Source organism: Danio rerio, chromosome 22 (assembly GCF_052040795.2).
Source record: "Danio rerio strain M-AB ecotype USA chromosome 22, GRCz13ab, whole genome shotgun sequence".
In the NCBI taxonomy this organism is placed as follows: domain Eukaryota; kingdom Metazoa; phylum Chordata; class Actinopteri; order Cypriniformes; family Danionidae; genus Danio; species Danio rerio.
Genome location: NC_141042.1, coordinates 18,014,733 through 18,034,586, shown reverse-complemented (window position 1 = coordinate 18,034,586; position 19,854 = coordinate 18,014,733). Strand labels below are relative to the sequence as shown.

General features: G+C 34.4%; 1 protein-coding gene across 1 annotated transcript; it reads right to left on the bottom strand.

The window, feature by feature from the left end:
- Window positions 1–7,998: 7,998 nt before the first annotated feature.
- On the bottom strand, window positions 7,999–19,854 carry marchf2 (membrane-associated ring finger (C3HC4) 2). Its single transcript, NM_001044790.2, is given in 5 exon segments — window positions 7,999–8,845; window positions 10,964–11,173; window positions 11,377–11,581; window positions 13,368–13,637; window positions 19,702–19,854. Coding segments are annotated over 4 exon segments (750 nt in total). The 5' UTR covers window positions 13,544–13,637; window positions 19,702–19,854; the 3' UTR covers window positions 7,999–8,686.

Genomic DNA, 19,854 nt, shown 5'->3' with positions numbered 1-19,854 from the left:
AATTATAAAACAGGTTAAGGTTATTTCATGCTCAAATAATTATAAACGCCTAAAACTGTAGCTCTTAATTTGTAAATTCCACCATTCCAATTGCCAACGTACATTAGCCGTAAGCTGAAATTAGATGTTAGCATTACAAATACTCTAGTGTTTATTAATGATGTACAAACATATATGTGATGTAAACACATTTTGGACTTACTTGTAGTGGTTCCAATGAGTCTTTTTTTTTTTTTTTTTCGGAGTTCAACACAATATTTTGACAAATGTTTGAATAAGCCATGGGGATCCATACCCACATAGCAAAATATCTCTGGCCCAACTCTAGCCCACACAATCTGCTTTTGCATGGCCCACATGCCACAGTGAATTATGGTATATTACTGGACCAAGTCTGGCTTCCAGACAGGGCGCAAACCATTGGCGCAAACATGGACCATATCTGGGTCAGGTCTCAGCCTAGTTAATAACCCATAACTGAGCCTGAAGTGGGCCAGATATGTTGGCGTGTCACGACTGCAATGAAATTGATAAACCCATAAATTACTGCGCTTTTAGCTCGCTATGGGTCTGCGTTTTCTCAAAGTGACCTGATTAGTAGATTTTTTTTCTTTATTTGAAAATAAAAAAAAAATATTTTAAATTTGGGTCAAGACAAGCCAAACTTACAAGGCCCACATATCAATTATTAACATTTGAGCCAAAAAACTACATTTTACATCTGGCCCAAGTATTGTGTGCCGCCTTAAAAGACGGTGCCACCACTGCCAAACCAGGGCCATGTTTGGCCCACATAATGGATGAATGCCTGCTGTGCCAGAGTTATGCCAACTCTGGGCCAGGATTCTTTGCTATCTTGGTACGTTTTGTTCTCTTTGTGGATGAACAAACTATACTTTTACATTCATTATCATTGTATCCCCCTACACAAGCCCAAAAGACCCACCCCCCACTGAGAGTCCAGAATTTGACCCCTAAAGCAGGTCGCACACCAGAAGCGCCGCGACACGGCGCGTACATGACAGATTAAAGTATCGCACACCAGACGCGCACATTCGAATGATATTTAACATGAAACTAATCAGATGGCGCTCTGTGGCGCGGCTGAAAAATGAACTGCGTCCTGAGCCGTCGCCGGGCGCCGCCGACTTGCGGCGCCGGTGTGTGTATCCTGATAGAAACCTATGTTTAGAATTCTAAAATACATGGCGCTGCGTGGCGCTGCGCGGCGCGCCGCCGAGCGGCGCTTCTGGTGTGCGACCTGCTTAACTCATTCATCCCATTTTTGACTGCTATACCATCATAAATTGTAAAAGTTAGAAGAAGACTTTAAGACAAAACAAAATTGTAATTATTCATTGTGACTGGGGAAAGTTGAATGAGCTGAAAGTTTGTTATTACTTTCTATCCGGTTAAACATTACCTCAGTAAAATATAGTATCTAGTTATTTATTTTTAATTTTAAAACAAATTTTTCCAGATTCATGTTTTGTTTTAAATGATGGATGATAACAAATTTGTATTTAAAAATTAGCTTTTTTTTGCACATTTCATTATTTATTTTTAAAAAATCCTAATCTCATTACAATATCTATAAAACTGGATTAACCTACAGCGAAGACTCTAGAATACAGAAGACATGTCACTCGTACAAGAGCCAATCATCGATCGCTATATGGCGAATATGGCCCACCTTCTAGAACAGAAGCCAATCATCGATCGCTACAGATTGATGATAGTCCGGGTGAGGGGCTTTTACCAGATGTGAGTTTCTGCATGTTTTGTCTGATTTGGATGTTTAGAAATGAAACTAAAGACACAGTTGATGTTCAATTTTGTTAGTGATTCCTCAAATGAAATTCAACGGTAAGCCTTGAAAACAGTTTTGGAGAATTTGATGTTTCCCCATTTAGAATCCCTGAGCATACTACCCGAGAGGTGTTTTAAAGATGGCCGCCGAGTGAAATGACTTGCCATAAAGGGACTTTGCCTACAGCAAAGAGCTTACTATGCTCTTTGCCTACAGTTTAAATCCAAATTTGTAAATAAATACTTCTTAGTAAAATAGTATGGTAAGCACTTTGACAATATTGTAGGAACTATTTTATGATGCATCAAAAAAGTGTGGTTATGATCACCACCCGACAAGCTGATCCAGCAAAGATTAGTTCTTAAAATGTCACAAATGCTTAATTGAATAAAAAATGAGGTGAATAACAGCAAAAAAAGATTTAAAAAAAAAACAGACTGAAATGTACAGGGGCCTTTATAGCAATGTGTGTGCAGTAGATTGTTCCGATTACATTGGGAATACTTTAATGCTTGCGCTTTAATGTTTGGCTGGTCAACTGCATGGTATGGAAACCTTATATACCTGCTAGACATGCAGATGAGCCGGTCATACAGCTGCCATTGCACCACGGCTCAGACACTTTGTAGAGTGCAATTTAACACAATTGCCTCTAGGAGTCGCCAATGGAAAAAAACAGACATGCCCAAAAAATGTGTGTACGCCAGCCATGAAGTAGGCGTGGAGCTGCGCACATTCCCACGTTCATTTCATCGTTAGTAAATCCAAACGAGAGATTCTGAGCGTGAAACCTATCGTACACAAAGTTTTTGTGCGTACGCAGCATTGATACATGAGGCCCCTGGTGAATTGAGGCGACTGAAGCAAATAAACATCAAGGTAAATATCTTTAAAGAAAAATATTACATTTCCATTCATGTTCTAATGATCAAATTATCCATTAGCTGGCTGGATAGAGTCATTTGTAATTGATTTGAATGATGGATTTGATGGAAACGCCATTTCTCGGCTTAAATTCACAATTTTTGGCAACATTCAGCATTAAAATTCAACATTCACTCATTAGAAGTGGTTTAAAGTAGGCTAATTATGAAACTATGACCACTTCTGTAACAGAAAAACACCACCACAGTTAACAGATCCAGAGCATCACTTTTTTAATTTGCTTTGCACACTTTTCTTGGCTGATTTCAAGCACCAAATTATTTTGGTGAGGACATTACAGACATCTTTCTCTTAGCCACTGCACAACATAAACATTAGTATTTTCAAAAAGTTCCGAGTGATAAAAATCCTGTGCCGGATGAATAAATGAAAACAAAACAGAAGCAAATAAAAATGATACATACAGTATGAATACATTAAAACACACACTGGCAAAATCAGAGAGATTTCAACTGAATCAAACAAACGTATGTGAACGTGCTTAAAAGTTCATATCCAGAAAGACACCCAATAGGAAATGTCTCCCTTTAGAAAACTGCAACAAAAGTGAAAAACCTCCCTCAGAAATTTAAAACAGAAACCATGTTTCCCATCTTAAATTAGTGAAAGTGTCATTGTACTTAAATAAGAAAGCATGCAGTTGAGGAACAGATAGGTCCGGTTTTATAACAACATCATTTGAGCTGCTGAACTGCTCTTGCAGGGTTGCATATAATGGCCAGCTCATCGGCATCCACTGCAAGTTCCCGAAAAAAATAGTAATAAAACGAGTCATAATTAACCCTCTCCTCCGAACGTCCTTCATATGCAACAACATCTACATCTATGCTTATATCATACATGTATTGTTAAGGTTATAGGTAAGAATTGCATTGTAATATTTTGGAAATTGCACTCTCGATGTGTTACCCTACATTGCAAAATAACCAGGGAATGGCCTAAAAAGTGAAGAAAGCCGGTGGAAGCACAACAATCAGACAGCATTCCTCGAGTTAGCAGGTAAGCTAGTAAAGTTGCCCCTCGATGATGATCCGAACCCACCATTTGTGGTTTGATTTAATAGTTCAAATCAGCACAAAAGAGCAACCTCCTTCTGAAAACACTGAGCAAGACGATGGCGATAAAGATGGATTATTAATATAACCCTTTAATAATATCAAAATAATTACAAACAAATAATGCCATTATATATTTGTTAATCTATTGCACAACTTTTTCCCCTTTTAGAGAAGAAAATGCTTTTTCTGAATTATCTGAAATGAGTTTTTCTTCCTTTTTAGTGGCATCTCTCCCATTCTCCAAACAAACTGCTAACAAGAGACTGGTGGTTGGATGAATTTGGTAAACGTTTGAATTTCCAACTAGAGAAGCACCTTTTGGTTTCAAACTCACTTTTTTTTATGTGGCCCTGAACTCATCAGCGCTGTTTCGCCATCTAAAAGCGCAGCTGCGTCCTTTAAAAGCAAGTGGTCAGCAAATTATCCAGACATTCACGGGCCTGTCTGCTCCACGCACACACACACATACATACATACACACATACATACACACCCTGGACCTACAGCACACAACACTTCTTAATAACAGAGACATCGGTTTATCTACACATTTACAACTGAGACGCATCAGATTTTGTACAATAAAAGAATTCGTGGACCTACGTTTCTTAGGTAGCTCATTTTATTTGCCTTAAAGGAACAGTTCAGCCCAAATGTAAATTTCTGTCATTATTTCCTCACCCTCATGTCATCTCAAACTCGCATGCTATTTTTAGTGTTGGGTAATAACTGATTACATGTAATCTGGATTATGTAATCAGATTTTAAATAATGTAGTGCATGCATACAAACTATTATTAAAAAAAAAAAAAAAAAATAGCATTAATTTCTTGATTCACCCTAATTTTTATTTATCCTCTTTTTAATTTTCCTTGCTGTTTTTTCATATAATTCTGATTGAATATTTAAAAATCCGCACATTTTAGAAGCTTTCATTCTTAATACTGACACAATTGTGCAAAAAAGAGAGAATTATTAACTTGCTGCCAATACTAAATGACAACAAAAAAGTCATAACCTTAGGTAAACACTCCACTTTTTCAAAAATAGGCTCATTTTACAACAGTTAAACAGTCGAATTTTAACATTTTGATCACATTTAGCTGAACTAGGAGTTCAGCGGGGGCTCCATCTCACTCCAAAAAAAGGTTTAGATAATGGAAAATTATGTAAACCTTTTTTTTTATTGACATGCTAATGGTCTAATCAGATTCATTGATTTATGCTAAGCTAAGCTAAACCTCTGCTAAGCTTCTCCCGCTAAACCTGTAGAAGAGCCCTCTTTTGTAGTTACATTGTGTACCAATACTGGCAAAATAAAACGTTGCTATTTTCTAATTGCTTAGTATTGGGGACTACTTGCAGGCGCTGCATAATAACCATGGTAAAGCTGTAAATTTCCTTGATCATTCGGCCAGAATAAGAGTATAGTTCCTGGCTAGGGATGGGTATCGTTAAGGTTAACGATATTACTACTTTTATCGATACCACTTTTCGGTTTGGTACTTTAATGGTTCTCTCATCGGTACTTTTTTTCATGAAAAAACAAAAACAAATTGAACAGAATTAACAATATTTTATTTTAATATTACGCTTTTAATGTAAAATAAAACAAAATCAATGATTATAAAACAAATAAATACAAATTTTCCTGTAAAAGACTCAATTTTTAGCCATTCTTATGGAGAAAAATCTACTTGTTTGACTTTTCTGGCAGAAGTCAGAATCTTTCTTGGTTTATTGTCCTCCCTGCAGCTGAAAATACCCTTTTAGAGTTGCAAAATGCAGTTAAATAATCAGATAATGTTTAGGATTTTTTATTCACATGTTTACATAAATGAGTTAATGGTGTTTTGGGAGTTAACAATGTAAAAATAAGCTGTTAAAATTTCTTAATAAGCATAGTTTATTATTAGGCTATTCATAGGCAATATTTGTAAATACACTCATGTAAAAGCATTTTTAGAGATTAAGATTTATTTAGTCTACTGCACAAAAAATACTATTTTATTAATGTTATATTACTTTAGAGAGACCTTATGTGATTAACTGCTAGCCTAACGATGTGGATGATGTATCTTTAGCTAGGTAGTCGAAAACTTTTCATTTGTCTTTCTGCAGTCAATGTACTTTTGAAAGATGCGTAGCCAGACTGCTTGCGTATCCGCTTATGCAAGAAAACAACTTGTTGCCTTTGTTGCATCGGGCATTGACGCTGTTCATTTGAGAAATAAACCTGTTTGGTTTTCTCCGCCACTCCGCAAGCTCACTAACTGTGTATGCACAAGTCTGTGTTAAGCCTATCATTAATATTTTTATAAAACTGTAAAACTGTCAGAGAGATGGACAAAAGCAAGTGATGCATCAAAGTTTGATTAAAAAAAAAACTGAATGGTTTTAAAAATTCTTAAAAAATAAAAATACAAATAAAATAATTAGTTAAAAAATATTGAATGATATTAATGAAATGACGTAGTTCCCGAAACTTTCTACTTCTGTTTATATGTCTAACTCTATGGTCAGTTTGGGCCCTGTCGTTTTAAAGAATATCACCCCATCCCTATTCCTAGCCATATTAGCCTAGAAAATATGAACATTTCAATTTCTGTCAATCATAGTACACAATGTAGAACAGAAGAGTCATGCTTTAAATTGAAGAATTATTGAATTATTATTAAAAAATCTTTTTTTCATTCTTTTTTTTTTTGAGCGAGATGCTATTGGTCTAATCATATTTAATGACTTATGCAAAGCTAAGCTAAAAGTGCTGACACCAGACCATGAGACTCAACTATAAGGAGTTGTAAAATAAGCACTTTCCAAATTAAGTGGATGTTTGTTAACATTTAAACTCAGAAGAGTGAGATTTTACTTCTTTAACTTGACCTACATCTTAAAAAAACTTTATCATGTGACAGAAAAAGAACCAGAAAGTTATAATTACTTCAAAAATAGTTTTGAATGGACCAAGAAGGGCCAAGCCCGAGCACTCACTCTGGACCCCCGGGCTCTGCGCTTGTTCGGAAAATTCCAAAATTTAACCAAGACTATCGATTACAATTGGCTTAGGATTGGCAATAAAATTCGGGAAATTGCAACCCTGCAGAACCTGGGAAGTTTTTTAAAAAACAAAACAAAAAAAATAGCTTTGAATATGAAGACAAATAAGATTTTAAAGCTAATCCCTTTGATTTAATTTCAGTTTATGCACAAAACTATTATAAGAACTTTGGAAAAGAGCACATTTAGTATCAGTTGTTTAAAATTAGATTTTGAAGCTTCATAAATGATCACTGCAAGTAATGCTTTATGATTAAAACAACAGGAGTCAAGCGACATGAAGGCGAGTCATTAAAACATCTCCAGTGAACTTTAACTTCACAAATCTCACAATTTCTGACCTAAATCTTTCACAGCGAGTGCATAAGGCGCAAAAAAGTCCAGAATCGGCAAATGTGCAAGTATTACTGCATATCCCAATGAACCCTTACGCTTTCAGACAAGACGCCACTATAGGGAACTTAAAGCTCTGATGCTTGCAGATTCTTCTTGCACTAATAAGACAGCACTAAAAGACTGATTTGCTTGATACTGTAGTGTCATTCCTGAATGACGGTTTTATTACTGATCTGGCAATGATGTTTAGCTTCACAACCACTACCTTCCCTGTGACTTGACCTGCATCCTCCAACAAGGTAAACTGCTACAAAATCCCAAGTATGCCTTTCTCAACTTCAGCCGTTCGATGCTAAGTAAACAGCACAAAGAGCCAGAGCTTACAAAATGCATACTGTAAACACACACATACACATTCGTCTTCAAACACTAACCAATAATAATAATAATAAAAAAAGAATTAAAAGTAATTCAGAACAATGAATTGTAGAGGTCTGTTTGCATCTGCACTTACCACAACATATAAAGTTGCCACATATTTTGCATCCCAAAAGCGAACACGTATCTACATTTGATCATCGCACACCTATAGGCTACGTTGTTAGAAAGTGCTACGACTTTTTAAACCACCGCATGCTGTTTTACGTTGTTCGGTGACCATCCTTCCCTCGCAAAACCGAAACTCGTGAACAGTCACCAATCTGATGAGATTTGCAAAATAAAACAGGCATGCATAAAAACCTGCGTGTGTCAATGGCGGCGAGTTATTGCACTTTCTTTTTGTTTTTTTAATATTCGTAAACCTTTTTTGAAATGTTCGCTACGCCGCTGCAGAAATACACCAGCCTCCACATTCATCTCCCGGGCCACAAAGCACGATGGCCCTGTAATACCCATGTTAATCGAAGCTTAGAGCTTACTCGTTTGCTTAAGTGTGTATATATTTACACATTTATATCTCGACTAAATCGTATATGAGTCGCAATGACTAAGAGAATCACTCAGCAGCGACTCCGTCTGGTTGAGATGGAAAGTACTTGAAGGTAGATGAGTAGAAAAACGATACATCGAAAACGAAAGAAAGGTTTGGTTTTAAGCTTCAGCAGCCGCATATGTACTTGAGTCGCAATCCCTCGGCGCTGTGCTCAAAGGAATCGTCTATACACATAAGTAAGATTTCCGATTGTTTCAAATACAATGCATACTGAATGGTATGGGGGGGGGGCCTCAGCCTGGCTGTTGGAGCCCCCTAATAAATAAATGGATTCTTCAAATGACACACTTATAAAGGCTCAAAAAGAAAACATTAAAATCGACGGGTGAAAATCAAATGAAGTGCTCACATATTTAGATAAAAAGGATTAAATAGAAAAGAATGCATCCAAAAGTGCTGCGGCTCGAATTGACGACGCTGCGTCAAGAACCTATAGCACGCTAATACCACCATCTTGTTCCTCGTTCCCCCGCACCACATCTCTCATACTATGGTCTCATCTGCTGTCTTTTTCAGCAGCTTTGTGGAAAGCAAGGAATGCTGGGTTGAGTGCGCACCCTTGGTGTCGGGAATGAGCAAACGGACTTTCTGATTGGTTCGTCTCCATTCCGAGTACAACTGACAGTGGTAGCGGAATGAGACCTGCAAAACAAGGAGAATATATTTGTACATTTTTGGTTTTAAGATCAGATTGCTGGATGAAATTATCATGCTGGAATTCTGGGTGACATTTGACGCTAAAATTAGAAGTATACTATAAAAAACAAAATTAGGAACACTCCACTTTCCAGATCTCAATAAAGATAATTTAATCTAGTCCAGTGGCATTAAAATATTTACATTTATTTGCAATTTTTGTGTTTATTAAAATTTATTTGCATTTTAGTAATGAGAATGAAATATTTTTGCATTGCGGTAATGAAAAATACTGAATACTAAAGACAAGATTTGTGGCAAATGAAAACAAAATATCATCGTTATATTCATGACAGCAGGACATTTTTTGCATTACAGTAATGAGAGTTATATCTTAACTGCAATATGGTAAGAAGTGTGATGTTTTTTCATTACAGTAAAAAGAACAAAAAATGTTTGCATTATAGTAGAACAAGACGTTTTGCATTTCTGTAATGATAACAATTTTTTTGCAGGATTGCAATGAGAACCAAATATTTTGCAATACGGTAATGAAAATGTGTTTATATATTTGCATTCGGATAATGAGAATGCAATTTGTTTGTTGCGTTAAAGTAATGCAAATAAAGAAATAAGAGTTTGTAAAGATGCGTGTCAATTACCACAACAACAAAAAGTACTATTTTTAATTTTGCTTCTGATTTTGGGTGAAATTGGGAAATTTATTTTCATTTCAGTAATGACAGTAAGGCATTTTGGCATTGCGGTAATGAGGAGAAGATTTGTCTTCAATTGCAGAAATGAAAGCAAAATTTAATAGTTTTATATTCATGAGAACAGAATATTTTTGCAATACTAATTAGAATCATATCTTTATTCTATTATGTAAGTGCAGTATTTTTTCATTATAGTAAAAAGAACAAAAACAATTGCATTATGATAGAAAAAGACATTTTGCACTTAAATAATGATAACTTTTTTCCAGGATTATAATGAGAACAAGATATTTTGCACAACGGTAATGAAAATGTGTCTATTTTTGCACTCTGGTAGTGAGAAGTAATATGGGGGAAAAGAGTTTGTAAAAACATGTGTCAATTACCACAATAACAAAAAGTACTATTTTAAATTTTCCTTCTGATTTCGGGTAAAATTGGGGAATTTATTTACATTTCAGTAATGACAATAATATTATTTGGCATTGCGGTAATGATGAGATTTGTCTTAAATTGCAGTCATGAAGACACAATTTAATTGATTTATAGTAATGAGAACAGGATATTTTTGCATTACAGTAATGAGAGTTATATCTTTATTGCATTACGGTAAGGAGTGCAGTATTTTTCATTACTGTAAAGAGAACAAAAATGTTTGCATTATAGTTGAACAAGACGTGTTGCACTTCAGTAATGATAACATGATCTTTCACTTCAGTAATGATAACATGATTATTATTATTTTTTTTGCAGGATTGTAATGAGAGCCAGGTATTTTGCATTACAGTAATGAAAATGTGTTTTTATTTTTCCATTCTGGTAATGAGAAAGCAAAAACAAAAAAGGAATTTGTAAAAATATATGTAAATTTTTAAAATAAGAAAAGGCACTATTTTTAATTTTCCTTCTGATTTGGGTGAATTTGGGGAATTTATTTGCATTTCAGTAATGACAATGAGACATTTTTCCATAGCGGTAATGAGAAGAAGATTTGTCTTGAATTGCAACAATGAAAATTAAATTTCATTGATTTATATTAATGAGAACAGGATTTTTTTGCATTATGGTAATGAATGCAGTATTTTTTATTACAGTAAAAAATTGCATTATGATAGAACTAGACGTTTTGCACTAATCACTAATATTGTGATTTTTTTTTCCTGGGATGTAATGAGAACAAGATATTTTGTACTATGATAATGAAAGTGTGTGGTTTTTTTTTTTGCATTCTGGCAATGAAAATATTATTAGTTTTTTTGCAAAAATGTTTCCAAATGTTTGCAAAAATGTGTCAATTACCACAATAACAAAAAGTACAATAAAAAAAAAATCCCTTCTGATTTTGGGTGAAAATGGAGCTTAAAATGAATCTGTTTTAGAATAAAACCACAGATCTGCAATACACTACCAGAGTCCAGAGGACGTAGATGGTGAAGAGTGCGATGGTCAGAGCGATGAGTCCAACCGCTTCCAGACGACTGTTGAAGTGCAGGTGGTCTTGTGCACCCCGTAGACACAGCCAGCCTGAAATGGCTGCCAGGGGTGTTATAAACAGAAAGCACACCATGTCACAGAAGAGGGTGCGCTTCTCGTTCCGGGGGCCTGGGTCCCTGAGCCACTGTTGAAAAATGACAAGTAATTATCGATAATTAAAATTAACATCAGTGCCAAAATACATCATTATCCATGTTTCCATCCACCTATTTGTTTCTTGGAAAAAATATTGATAACATTGTCTACAATTTTATAGGTACTGGCCATGAGAAAGGTAAGGTGAGGCAGAGCCATGCAGACGTGGCTGAAGGCATTGACCTTTGTTACCTCTGTGAGGGGTCGAGGCCGGCGCTCAATGGTAAACTCCGTGTGGCACAGCTCACAGTAGCTGGTGTTTGATGATGAAAGCCACTTCTCCAGGCAGCTCTTGTGGACCGTGCCCAGCGTGCCAGTGCAGTCGCACGGGGACAGGAGACCCTCGCTGTTGCACACGTCTTGACCCTCGTGGCAGATCCGACAAATTGGCCGATCACTAACAAAGGAGAAAGAACTTCTTTACATCTATGCTACTTCACTGAATGCCTCATCGTGTGGAATTATAAAGCTCTAACAGTTTTGAGATTAAAGTTGAACTAAAATTATACAGGAAACATATGTAGGGTATTAAACAACATTTATACAAGAAAATGAAAGAGCCTATAAATGAACAACATAAAAATCTTTTTAAAATTGCAAGTTGGGACGTTTGGAACAGATGAAATTGGTAATATAAGGTTCCATCTTGCAAATTAATTGAATGAATTCTCAAGAAACCCAAATAGTTTATTTATGTTTGAATAATTGTGTTACATATTTGTCAAATTTAGTGCTTTTATAAAACAGTGTTAAATATTTTGCCCAATACACACATTAAATTTGATTATGAATATTCAGAGTAATTAATCATCATAGAAGGAATCATAGTATGCCTTTAATATGGTTTCGATAGGAAACAGCTACCGTAATAGCCTTTCTTTTCTCAAGAGATCAGTATGATGAAATAATGCGCTGATTATTATTCAATTAACTTGCTAGCTTTTTGACCTTTTAGGCTTTAATATTGTAAAATTTAAATGTTAAGAATTTTAAAATTCAGTAAAAAAATGAAGTTTCAGCAAAGTTTTTTCACATCCACATGCATATATACTTCAAAATATTTCCCCACTTAAATATAATATATTACATATAATTACAATGTATGCAAGAACTTGTCATTAAAAAAAGTGTTTGTTTTTTTATTTGATACTATCCAACAATGAAAAATGTTCCTATTCAGCTCACTAAATATGCATAAAGTCATAACAATAAATCATCTCCATGCACAAGTGTGTACAAGTGCTCCATACTTTGGCTCATCCAAAGTAAAGTCATCCATATGTAAAAATGTATTCCTTTAATTCTTTTCAATGCAGGACTATAATATTCTATCTGCTAGTGGCATGAATTTAAACTCTTTTGGGCCTCTGATTGGTTCTCCCATGTGCAGTCAAGGTGCTGATTGGCTCAAATAGAACATTGATAAAAAAATAAAACCAAGTTAGCCTTTTACTTTGCATTCCAAATTTTTTTGTTTTCTAAAAAACATAAAAAGGCCCAAAACATACGACTTAATAAAAAAGAAATACATAATTTTTTACATAATGTAAACAAGTATATTACAATTGTATTTATATTTTAATTTAATTTAATTTTAAATTAAAAAAAAATTTCCCAGTAATGGGTTGCGGCTGGAAGGGCATCCGCTGCGTAAAATATGTGCTGGATAAGTCAGTGGTTCATTTTGCGGCGGTGACCCCAGTTTAATAAAGGGACTAAGCCGAATGATTGAATAAAATTTTAATTGTTTCTCTTTTTTTTTATGTCTTTGTATCTCGCCACGATGTCTATCTTTCGAGGATCTTTTGGTATACTTCACTTACCAATTTAAGTGATTTCTTGATTGCAAGCAGGTGTGGCAGTAATCAGGCAAGGGTGTGAAGATAGTAATTGAACTCAGGTGTAATAAACCAGAAACAAAAGGGGGCAAACACACAGGGCTACGTAGTTTTTTATCTTGTTTTCCCTTAATAAAAACTGCATTGATGTGTTTACTTGTATTATTGAATATATAAATTTGTTTGATGAGCTGAAACAAAGTGTGACAAACATGCAAACAAATAAGAAATAGGTAAGGGTGTTAATTTTTATTTTACACCACTGTATGTGGTAGAACTTTGTAATTCCAATGTGATGATTTGTCAAAAATGTTTGCAATGCATCTCTCATTTGCATCGGTTTACCTCTGGGTGCCCAGGGCTTTGATAACAGTAGATAGTAAGCGTCCATCTTTGGCCGTGACCTGGGTGACGTACTGGGCCCGGCGGTTGTCAGCCTCCTCCACGGTTTTTGACAGGGCAGCGTTGCCAGTGCAGTCACACAGGGAGCCTGGGAGGTGGCAACACTCCCCTGTGGTCATTTCGGGGCCGTCCAGGAGGGCGGGGGGCAGGGGACCACCGGGGGAATCAGGGAGCAGCCTCGCTCCCACACCTCAAGCCACAAAGACCCTACAACTGCAGAGAAAAGGAACATCATACTGTAAACAGGTGCAAATAATGCTGCAACTTTGAAAGCAAGCTACTATTCTATTGATCAACACTGGACATTTGCATGAACCAACTGTGAAATGCACAGATGACACACTGCAAAAAAAATGCTGGGTCCACACAATTCCTTCATGTTGTCCCAACACAAATCAATTAGGTTAACTTAATTGTTTGACACATTTAAGTGGATTTTACATAAACAATTAGGTTGTCCCAAAAAACTCAAAAACTGTGTTGTTTCAGCTCATTTTAATTAAGCAGTTTGAACAAGCAGTGCATAAAATTATAGACTGCATGGATTACTATTAATAGCTTAAATAGCAAAACATTGACTACCACTGAACAATTTCTACACCCCTAAAACTGAAGTTAGGGTAAAACATACTTAAAATTAAAACAAACGTGGCAAACTTGTAGCTAAATAATAACAATAGTCACTGTTATTATATGGAATATGATTTAACATAACTTTAATGTGGAAAATACATTGATATAGATAATTTGGCTGATATCAATATCTATAAGTGTTTTATATTTGGAAACCAATATCTTAAATATAAGACAATGTCTTTGTCTTGCTGAAACTGTATTTCCTGGCCCTGATTCTAGCAGAATATTGTTCCTCTCCTCAAAATCATTTACAAACGATAAAACCTTGTGCTCTTTCTTTTCAGTGTGAAAAACACACATATGTCTATAAACTGGAGTATGCAGTGTGACCCATTTGGTCATGTGGAAAACATTTATTTGCTTGCGTAATTTAGACACATTTGTTGCCATTTTAAATGTACAAAGCCTGAAATGCCTTTACGAATTAGGATTTATACTATATATATATTTTTTTTTTGTCTTTTTTTTGTCTTTTTTTTAATGATTTAAAATATTTTGAAAATGTAAGCATTTTTGCTTTTAGTCACGTAAAATTTACAAAGTTTATTTTGCTACTACACATTGTTATATTTAAGGTGAACAATAAATCCGCGCAAGTTCATTGGCCAGATGTTATTAAACGTATTTCCTAATCTGCTTTTCGATTAGTCAGAATTAACGTGCAGGAAAATACCATTAAACTCCCGCAAATAAACAAACCGGCAGACACAAACTGTCGCTTTTTACTATGGAGGGATGACTGCGTTGGCTGATTCGTGCATAGTATATAGTTTGTACAGTTTGATAAACTATACATTTTGAGAATGAAGCGCGGCTGTGGCTGGAAAACAATGTTTTAATGCATTGCAAACGGCGAAGGCGCATCTCAATTCACTTTAGGAGGAGGTGTGAATTCATTTAGCTAAACTGCGACATGGTCATCTGGAATCATTACCAATAATCCGTCAGGTAATGTTTTTGCAAAATTGTTGGTAAAACACCATTAACAAATATTTTTCCTCCACATCCCATAATGCACAGCGCATCGGACAACAGGAGCTAGATTAGTCCAAAAAGGTGCAGTACTTTTTGCGGTTGGGTCTGTTCTAGTTCAGATAATGTTCTCACCACAAATTAACCGCTCCAGGGTTCATTTAAAATCGTATGGAGAAAACCCTTAATCCACTGAAAAAAATGTTTGCTTTGGTAATTTTTTAAGTCCACTTCAATTGACCATTTGCTTCCATGTTTGGAGTAGCGATCTTTCTCTGTTGAAACCAGTTTGACGGCTTCAGACACAATATTCTTAACCACAGCCTTTTTACCAATAGTTTGCTATGAGGAAATGATGGTCAAAAACAGCATGTTTCTGTAGGAAGTACATCAACATTCAGAAATAAAAGTCAACTTCCGGTTTATGCCGACTTTAAATTATGAAAAAATTAGTCAGATTTACTGTCATTGTATGTGCAATTGTGTGACTTGTTTTTATTGTTTTTTACAAGGGAAAAAAGAGAGACAAGCCATAGTAATCAACCATACGCCAGATATTCTGTCTGGAGTTTTTTACTTTCTAATTTTCTTTTTCTAAGCATGCCAAAACACAATGTGGCCTCTGTTATCGTGAAACAGTTCAGTTTCACCAAACCAACATCATTTTTTTCAGAAGACATTTACTAACATGTCATTCAGTATGTTAAACAATTGTTTCTATACCAAAACAAATTTTGTCAGGCATATTTAAAACAGAAATAATTTACTAATAATTTAATGACATATTAAAAAAACATAATGAACAATCACAGAGCAACACCACAGTTTTCATTTATCCTTATTCTGAATTTTTATATTTTGCTTATATCCTTCAGACCATCAAGTGTTTTATTATATAAAATATAATAAAATTTAGTATGATGATTTGTTCTGTTATATATGTAGATCAGATCAGAATAAGCATGTTGTTGTTTATTAATATATCCATTAGACTCAATGGTGACTGAACATTATTTCCTCATATTTTGACGTTTGATTTTACCAAACAGTATCAAACACTCTGACACTACTCTGAATTTAATATGCTTTCTCTGTATATAAAATTCATTTTGTAGGTTTAATCTAATGCAGAGACTAAAGTGGAACATCTTATCTTTCATCTAAACACAAATGTGGATTCGTATAAATAATCAGACAGCAGCATATAACAACAATGGCCTAGCTTTATGGTGCACACCAAAAGGATTTTGCATGAAACAAAAGTAATAGAGACAGACACAGTCTGGCAACAAAAGTAACGTATTCCACACATATTTAAAATCAACATGATTGATTTTGCTGTGTGCTTTATTCCAAGCTTTGTGTCAGAAACTTTAAGAAAAAGAACATTTTAAAAACGAACTTGATTTGATGGCAATACATAACTTAAAATAAATTCTTTCTGCAAATGCTTTAAAGACACTTTAAGAGTATGGTGTATCTCCAACTGAAAAGGGAATTTTGAGTAGGGGGCGGGAGTTTATTTGTGCTCCTCCTCTCATCTTTCATTCGCAGTTGGAGAGGATCGTGGCTAAGACTTCCTCAAACTGACATCATCAGAGAAGGATTGTCGTTCCTGAGCAAAGGCAAATGAGTTTGGTTAAAGATTATCAAAAACAAAACATTCTTTTTTTATTAGGATTAACTTGCACAGATGAAATGTTCACTTTAAGACTAACAATGTCTGCTAGCAAAATAAACATACATTTTGATTACATGCAGACTTTAGGACCAAATAAAATACACTTTGAATTATATTGTTTTCTTCCAATTGTATTTATTGAATATCTACATGTTTAGATCATTTTGAACAGTGGTATGTATGGAGTGTCATTAAGCTTTTGCCAAATTATCTACGTTTGTCAAATTACCCACTTTGCTAATAAGTTTTCATGTTTTTGAGTGTTAGCAAGTATTATACAGTACTTTAAAAATACTCAAAAATATCTCTGTCAATGTTTTCAAACAATTACATTTGATTTACCAAAGTCACACAAATGGCAATTTCCCATCCGTTACATCCATAACAGAGAGATGTCACATTCATACCAAGTTTCTACCTTTTAAATGCAAAATTGTAAAATAAAATTTAATCAATCATGTTTGTTCTTAAGTGAGTCAACTCTCATCCTTATGATTAGCATTATTTCTATCGGGCTGTGCAGTTTAATTTACAGAATATCTACAAAGTAGTTTCTATACTGTAAACTTTCAGACTTTTTTGGTCACGTCCATAACGCACGCTTATTTTCTTTTTTTTTTATCTAAAAAGTGTTTACAGATCAATATTTTTCTGACCACAGAGTTAATGGACCAGTTGTTTTGTAAATAAACAGTTGTTTCAATATAATGTTAACATCTACTTTCTCTGTGAATTTATGTTTGGAATTTTTACTGCAAATGTCACATCCATAACGCTGGAACTGCTCAAAGTTTTCTATAAATAAATCTATGAAGTTATATTGTTGGCAAAATCCTTTTGTTACAAATACATGACTGACCTGAACTGTATTGAAAAACATGAATATTTGTCAACTGATAAACCACTGCAGAAAAAAAATACATCATCTGAAAATTTTTCACATTAATATTTAGGTTGTGTTTAAAATATTATTTTTTTGTTTTGAATGTTTTTTAAGAATAAAGAGTTTAATATAATTAAATAAGATTAATTTGAATATTTTTCACATTTGACGTTCTAATAATCAAATATTAGATGATTCTAATAAATGATATACTTTTTGGGGTGGGTATTTAAGGGAAATCTCAGTATTTAAATTAATAAAAAGGAAAAATGCATAATAACGTAGTAACCACTTTCAGAACACTCAGAGAAGTGTTGTTGATAAGTATATCAATATGGTTTTAACAAAAAATATTAAAGGGACAGTTTTTACTCTGAAGTGGTTCCAAACATTCAGGATTTTCTTTTTCCTGTTGAACACAACAGAAGATATTTTGAAGAATGTTGGCAACCATTGACAACTAGGCATGGGATGATATCAGTTTTCAAGGTATACCGCGCTTTGGAAAGGTCAAGGTTTTAAAACCACCAAATTTTTTGTAATATACCGTTTCTACGTTATGTGTAATATTTTTTTATTCACATGTTTTTTTTTTTTACTAAATCAGTATCTCCTGCAGAAAAAATATCCACAGATGCCGTTTTAAATTGCAAAGAAATCAGTGTTTTTGAAACTAATGAAGAGAGCAGAGGTCTATGATTCATTTCCATTATTTAGCTTTTTATTTTTACTGCTTCAAAATACTTAAAAAAATTTTAAATAAAAAATATTGCTTTCGAAAGGGGAAAAAAGTTTTTGTTTTTTACTCAGATATTTTAAAAGAATATGTTTTAGAGCAAGGAGCACAATACCGTGATATTTGTATCTTTTTAAGGTCAGAATCTTATACCGGCAGAACGGCCTATTGACAACCATAGTAGGAAAAACAAATGTTACAAAAAAAATCATCTGGAAATTAAACAGCTTTTTTTATTGAACATTGTTCACATAAATATTGAGATTGTGTTAAAAAAAAGATTTTTATTTTTAATATTTTTAATAATTAAGATATTAATGTAATTAAATTAAATGAGATTAATATGAATACTTTTCAGATTAGATGTTCTAATAATCAAATCGTGTCTCATTAGTAATACACATCTTGGTGTTTTTTTCATGTTATTTATAGAAAATATCAGCATTCAACTTAATAAAAATGGGAATAAAACCATTAATAACAGTCAACACAATCAGAACACTCCTTTAAGATAATTATGTTCATCAGTAACAACTAAAATGATTTAAGGGAAAGTTCACCAAAAAGAAACAATAATTTTACTCTGAAGTGGTACCAAACATTCAAGATTTTCTTGTTAAACAGAAAAGAAGATATTTTAAAGAATGTTGGAAACCATTGATAACCAGAGTAGGAAAAACAAATACTATGAAAGTCAATGGTTACCGGTTTCCAACATTTTTAAAAACATCTTCTTTTGTGTTCAACAGAAAATGGAAGTCAAACAGGTTTTGTGACAAGCAAAGAGTGAGTAAACAATAACAATATTTTGGGTGAACTATCCCTTTAAGTTATGTGGAAAAATAACTGTGTAATTCGACCTTTACCACAGCACATCACTAATACAAGGAGAATTAATGCTAATTTAGACCATCTTTCATTAAATAAGACACTAAAGAAACACATATAAATATATTTTGTTGGCTACTTACGTTTTAAACACGAATACTGAAGGATGACAACTCGAAGGACTTTAAAATATAGACATTTTCCCTAGTCCATCAACATACAACCGTCACAATCACGAACATATACACGAGATATGTGTTTTGGTCTGATCCATCAAGCTGCCTGTCACTGGTCTACAGGGTGGGCCTTTCACACACACCACACAGACTGCCATTTAAACACCAACTTCCTTTAACACAGCGCTAAATGTTCCATAAATCTACACGTTTGGATCAAAACGAAGAGATTTGTTGCGCGTAAAGACACAGCGAGAGTGAATGTGGAATAATGCAGCTGCTAGTCACATTAGCCGTGTAGCAAAATATGCCACCAAAGCCTGGGATTAGAGATTAAAACAGCATTTCTTGACGTCTGATCCTACCTTCTGCTCCTCCATGCTCAGGTTATGTTATTGAGGGTGAAATCCGTTTAATGGTGGCGCTTGTTGATTGGTGATAAGGTAAAATTACAACGCTTGTTTTGGGTTTGATCCGTTCAGCAAACGACTCGGCTCGGCCTCCTACCGACGCAGTGT